Below are 6,495 nucleotides of genomic sequence, written 5' to 3' on the forward strand. Positions count from 1 at the left end.
GAAGAATATTTTGAATTAACTCTCCAGTGACTTACTACATCTTAATGTTGAATGACTATTACATATCAATGTCTTGGTTTGTAACGCCTCTCCTACACCTACCTCGTGCAGAAAACAAGACCTGCACGACTCAGCAACACTCAGTAAACTAAAAGGATAAAAATATCTGACTAGATGGTATATATACACGAATCATTATGGTTTGGTAGATTCTGAAAATGAATGGGAAATCGAGACGTGCTTCTCTCTCAAGTCTCAATTGCATAGATGCTTGTTCATGTTGTCCTTGGCCCCTTCTTCCACATTGCCCAGAAGCTACGTTTCTGGCTAATTAAGCTGTGGGGTATCAAAAGGAAGCAGAGAAATACATACATATATATATATTATATTCAAAAAAATATATGTAGTATCTCCCTGACTCTCCACATATACATGCTTGCATGATCCATATATATATATATATATATGAAGCTGGCCTTGTCAAATATTCAGCCCTCCCAGTTATCTGAGTTCTTAATGTATAATACCAATGTGACTATGCATCCTTATTTATTATCTAAAAACATGTAACACCATATAAATATATAATATAGCTCTTATATTCTCTACATAGTTAGCCGCTCCAGGGGCAAATCATTTATAGCAGTAACTAATGAGATGCATGATCAGCCTCCATGGTTAAAGGAACAATCATGATCATCAGTTTATATATCAAACAAGTTCATATATACGAATGTATATATCGATTTGTGAGAGCAGAAAGGTGGGTAGCTGAGAGTGAAATTTATGGTCCGTTTGTTTAATTATTTTTGCACTATCTTATCCCTATCCTACCTAAAATATATATTTGTTTTTCTATTCTGAAAATCCTATTTTATTTTATTCAATTACTTTAAACCCCCTAAGTTTGTTAATTTAACTAAACATTCCCCAAAAAAAGTTTAGAAATTGACAAAAACACCCCCACCCACCTACATTTTCCAGATTACGGTCACTACTGTCAAAAGTTGGTTGGAATCTGGTATAATGGCGCACTATCGGCTAGATCTGGCTGATAGTGCACCGATCTATCATTTTTCGGCCAGATCCACCGTAGATCTAGCTGAAAAATATCAGATCTACGGCCAAAGGTCTTGTCGTTGATGGCCATAGCTGTTCGTCAATGACAGCCAAAATATGGTTGTTATTGACAACTAAACATGGCTAGATTTGGCCGTATATCTAGCATTTTTCAGCCAGATCTATAGTAGATTTGGCTAAAAAATGTCATCTCGGCGTACAACCAGTTAGATCTAGCCGTTCGTGCATTAATACGGTGACTCCGACCACCCTCGATGGTGGTCGATTGTCGGTATTTAATGAGTGAGTATGGGTGTTTTTATAATTTTTAATGTTTTTATTACAAGGATATTTAGTAAATTAACAAATCTAAAGGGTGTTTTTGTTAATTTTTAAATCTTACCTTATTATTCTCACTCAATTTTTACTTTTTCAAAAATACTATCTAAAATACTAAAACTAACGGAGCTTCCGAGTTTTGACTTAGCAAATACAATACGCGGCTTTATGTTTCATTCAACTCTACAGCTAAGCTTAATCTGGCATTCATATATAAAAGACCCGGCCTAACTTAATATGATTCAATTTCTTACCAAAGAAAATTAGACATACAATCTTTAATAATTTGATTGTATGGGACTATGGAGGAGGAAAGAAACAGAGAGTCAAAGCCCCACCGACAACCGACATAAGCCCTACGTGGAGTTTGTGTCAGCCAACCTCTCTCTTATTATACGCCACATGGCATCGCCAACAATCTCTCCTTAAATACTCACTGATAATCACTTGTAGGATAATTACTCCTCACCCCCCAAGGTTTTAGACTAAACTTAAACCCAACTATTTTTAAATCTATAAGACTATAACTTTTCTTATGAAAGGATTACATAATTGCCTTTTGTCTTATTATAGAAATATGTGGGTATAAAATGAAGTGTTACCCTAAACGTCATTGTTGAGAAATATAAATTATTCCACTTAATTGTCAATCATGGTTTATTTTATGAACCGATGGTGGGGTGTCTTTGTCATTCCTTCAAAGATGAAGAAGCTATACACTAGCTGTTAATTCCTAAAGCACCTTTCAACCCATATTTAATTTATATATTCATAGTTGAATTTGATTGCATTTATAATTATACCAAATCAAATATTGCCAACTTCATCTATTATACCCAACACCAACAATAACAATGACAAGCTTAGAAAAAGGACTCAGAATGTTTATGGTAAAAGTTTTGGCAATTGACCACATATCTATTGGAAGGTAATCAATCAACATGTTAAATTATTTTATTATTATGCTTGTAATATGGTCTAAAATTAGATATGGGTTGTGTTTTCTATGTCAACACTTCAATAAAACAAAGGATTTATTGGAAGACATGATCGTATTATTCATGGTTTTTAGTATCTTACGATACGATACGATTCGATACGGATCGCCAACAATACGTATCAGAGAATATATCATAAACCTTTTGATACGTTGATATGTATCTTACGATACAATACGTATCCGTTTGTATCCTTAAGAATATCAATATAACTTTATTAATTTGGACCAAAGCTCTAAAAATTTTTTTAAGTTGAATCCAAATCACCCAATCCGGTTGACTAAAAATTGCTCAAATTTACCTATTTTGCATAGAGAAAGTGAAAGGGAAGATGTCTTCCTCATTTTGCATGATAATAATAACATAAGTGGATATATAAATATTGATATTGATCTTAAAAATGATATAAATAGTTTAGAGGAAATGATATAGATTCTTAATTTTGTTATTAATTTTAATTATGTAATATCATAATTTAAAGCCAATAATACCACAAAATTTGTTAATTAATCATGGGGATGATATTAATTTTTAGAAATTTTTTAATTTCTTTTTTTTGTAAAAAGTAAATCCTACGATACGATACGATACGCAATACACGATTTGACAACCATGATATTATTAATTAAACAGGCTTAGAAGAATGATTTAGGATGAGTTTGGTAAAAATTTTGGTAATTGACCATTTATCTATTGGAAGGTAATCAATCAACATGTTAAATAATGGTCTAAAATTAGATATGTCCCCACTTAATAAAATAAAGGATTTAATAATTAAATGGGCCCCAAGATAAGGATTCCTTTCCTTGTATTCTAATTTATACAATTATCAACCCCTTAAATTTCTGTTATATACCGAACCAAACCCAAATCATCAAAGTAAAAATACTGATAAGTTTTCCGACATTGATCGGGGTAAAATTTAGACGACCCACAAGTTTTGAAAAAATGACAAATTGATCCAAGGTAATGAAGAATGATGTAACTGTCCAAAGAGTAGATGAAAAAGTAAACATCTAGATATACGGAAGCCGAAGTCCCGTGACTCTTTCCGGTAAGTGTGGTGACTGGTAAAAAAATTTAATGACTCTCACCATTTAGTCTTCAAAGTAATGAATGATTGAATCTTAAAGTCATGGAATCATCATCAACATCATGAAAGCTACTCTTCTCTTAACCACTCTTTAATATATTCAATTACCAAACACGTCTGATCCTACTGAAAACTACTTCTACTGTTTATATACCACCTTCTTTAAGGAACAAAAGAAAACTTTTATTTTTTTACAGTATATACAGTGGATACACCTACCAAGATGGTATTTTTCCTTTTCTTTATCTGATAAAATATAAATAAAAGCGTAAGCATTCTGTGGCTTTGGATTCTTCTGGCAAATCGTGCCTGCCAGCTTTCACTTGGGTATGGCTAAATAAGTAGAATAATATATCGAATATCAACATTTTAACGACAAAAAAGCTTGGAATCACCATTTCCGTTCAAATCCCAGTCACAATGGTGGAGAAATGGAGAAGAGTTTTGGTGTTTGTATGGTTGATTCTGTGCATTTTGGAATGGAAACCCTCTTGCATCAATGCTGCTACAAATCCCAACGATAGTTAGTTTTTCTTCACCCGTTTCCTACTTTTTTTCTCTTTAGATTTGAAACAAATCTGCATTTCTGTGTAGCTTTTTACCTGCTACTGATTTACATCTCTCTCTCTCTCTCTCTCTCTTTTTGGGTTGGGGGGATGGGAGTTTGGAATGGTCTGGCTTACGGCTTATAGTTGATGCACACATTTTTTAGGCATTTGTACATTTTACTTTTTGTTCAAACTGCTTTAAAAACTTCCAATTTTAGGAAAGTGGGCTCTTTTATTAGATGCAACTGATTTAAGGAACTGAAGCTCTTCATTTTGTTTCGTATTGTACGTTATGCAGTAAGTTTTGGGTTCTGACATTGTTAATTTTCCGGTTAATTATCTTATCACATCTGGTTGTTAAATCCCCTTGAATCACGTAAGCCACTGTACTAGTTTGTTGAAGGGTTAAAAATTTAAGCTTTCCTTTTCGTTATTGTGGGAGATGGGTGTTTGAGAGAGTACGGATGATTACTATGGGGGTTTTCATTGAAGATATCTATAGATAATCGGTAAGTATTAAGGAGGTGTCCAATCTCTTATATTTTACTTGATAAACAACCGCAAGCAGTGATTGAGGTGCAACATTAATTCTAGGAAGGAAATTTCTCTGTTGGAGTTGCTTTTACCTTTTTTTTTCCGAAGAAAAATGCCTCCTTGTTTGCCTAATTCTGCTATCTATCAGATAGGGAAGGCGTAAGTTCCATCCCTCCCCTTCTGAATGCTTATTGAATTTGCACAGGTTTTCTGAGTAATGATGCTAATTATGAAATATGGCACCTAGAGGATTTTGATTTGAAAGCGTATTGTGAACGTTTTAGAGAGATTGAGCCTAAAGCCACGACCCAAAGCCTACGATAAAGGACACCAGGGCTTCCGCTTAAAAGATTTTATTAGGAATTCCCTACCATGTAGATGTAGAAAAGAAACTCCTTTGATCCATGAAGCTATATCTTCTACATTTGTATTACATGATGTTGATTCAACTCTAGAAGAAACAGGGATAAGGAGAGAGATTTTGGACTTATGAAAATAGGGACTTCCTTTATGGCCTTTTCACATACATAAGTTTTATACAATAAAGAAGAAGGCACTACAGTAATCCATATGAAAGAAGAAAGTAGATAGGAAATACTAAACTTTTCAATGTGATGACCGTAAATGTTTTGCTTAAAAATTTTTCTTCCAGTTATTAGAGTAAGTCTCCCACACGATAGAATATTTATCCCGGGAAGGGCAACTTGAATCGTTAGCTTTTATACTTTGACATCTTTAGAGTCCTAGAAAGCTATTGTACTAGAAGCTATTGTCTGCTGCTTTTAATAAAACAGCCTTGTGGAAAACTTTCGGACTAGTCTGTTAATTTAATTAACATGCTTCTAATGGTAAACTATATATTTATCCTATTTATTGCGTATTTGGCAAACAGCTTCTGCTTTAAAGACCATGTACAGCAGTTTAAATTCACCTGGTCAGCTCAGCCAGTGGGCTGGCGATGATCCATGTGGGCAGTCTTGGAAAGGAGTTACTTGCTCAGGCCAGCGAGTCACAGAAATGTGATTTTCTTCCCCTTTTTTTTTGTTCAAGATTGTGAATTTCAGATGTCATAATCAGTGCTGAATTTGGGTATATATTCTGTTTTTTTTTTTTTTTTTTTTTGTCAGCAAAATATCAGATCTTGGTCTCACTGGACAATGGGGTTGGCAGCTCTCAAGTTTGACCTCGGTAACCAACCTGTAAGATTAATGTTCTTCTAGTCTCTCTTTTTTCTTGGTTAACATGCATGGTGAATTCTCATAGGGACCTAGAACTTCAACATTTTAGTTGTCTGAATTGATTCTTATATGTAGATGTAAATATATGATTACTCTGATGTTTTGCTTTGATGAAATACTGCAGAGATATGAGCAATAATAATTTTGGTGGTGACATTCCTTATAATATTCCCCAAAACTTGCAGCGATTGTATGTTTCTTACATACAAATTTTTTCTTCCCTGTTTTGATGGTCTTGTTTCTGATTTCTTTTTTCTTTATTTTTATTATTTACAGTAGATGTTCTTTTGTATGCAGAAATCTGGAAAACAATCAATTTACTGGAAGTCCCCCTTACTCCATTTCGCAAAAGACTTCCCTTAAGTACATGTGAGTGGCTTTGCAGTTTTTGATTATTTAGTATAATTGCTTTGCCACAACTTACATGGTAAAGCATAATCTCTTTTGTTTCAATTTTTTTATTCATTAATCTTTGAACTTTTGGGTTGCAGAAATCTAGCTCACAATAACCTTCAGGGTCAACTAAATGACATGTTTGGACAACTTTCTTCTCTCTCTACATTGTGAGATTTTTTTTTTCTTTCTCTTTGTTTCTTTCAAAGAATTTACTTTTAACCATACATTTGGGGTACATGTCCTGCTTTGCCATATTCCTGTAAAAAAAAGTACTTTCAGCAGACCTGAAA

The 6,495-nt window shown here is 33.6% G+C and overlaps 2 protein-coding genes and 1 long non-coding RNA gene across 3 annotated transcripts in view; 2 read left to right on the top strand and 1 right to left on the bottom strand.

The window, feature by feature from the left end:
• Positions 1 to 3,724: 3,724 nt before the first annotated feature.
• Positions 3,725 to 5,774, top strand: LOC116122082 (protein STRUBBELIG-RECEPTOR FAMILY 7-like). The gene is made up of 3 exons (XM_031407997.1): positions 3,725 to 4,012; positions 5,464 to 5,590; positions 5,699 to 5,774. Exons 1-3 carry the CDS (start codon positions 3,910 to 3,912, stop codon positions 5,772 to 5,774), a joined length of 306 nt encoding a protein of 101 aa, XP_031263857.1. The 5' UTR covers positions 3,725 to 3,909.
• A 192-nt stretch (positions 5,775 to 5,966) lies between these two features.
• LOC116122083 lies at positions 5,967 to 6,373 on the top strand. Its single transcript, XR_004126835.1, has 3 exons — positions 5,967 to 5,999; positions 6,107 to 6,178; positions 6,301 to 6,373. It is a non-coding gene; the product is annotated as an uncharacterized LOC116122083 (long non-coding RNA).
• Positions 6,374 to 6,420: 47 nt separating this feature from the next.
• The window catches only part of LOC116122081 (26S proteasome regulatory subunit 7-like), an 8,193-nt gene continuing 8,118 nt past the window's right edge, over positions 6,421 to 6,495 (bottom strand). The window contains exon 9 of the mRNA XM_031407996.1: positions 6,421 to 6,446. Within this exon, the coding sequence (XP_031263856.1) occupies positions 6,421 to 6,446 (26 nt within the window). The remainder of the gene's footprint in view (positions 6,447 to 6,495) is intronic.

The sequence above is a fragment of the Pistacia vera genome, unplaced genomic scaffold (genome assembly GCF_008641045.1).
Source record: "Pistacia vera cultivar Batoury unplaced genomic scaffold, PisVer_v2 Contig1313, whole genome shotgun sequence".
NCBI classification, from domain to species: Eukaryota; Viridiplantae; Streptophyta; class Magnoliopsida; order Sapindales; family Anacardiaceae; genus Pistacia; species Pistacia vera.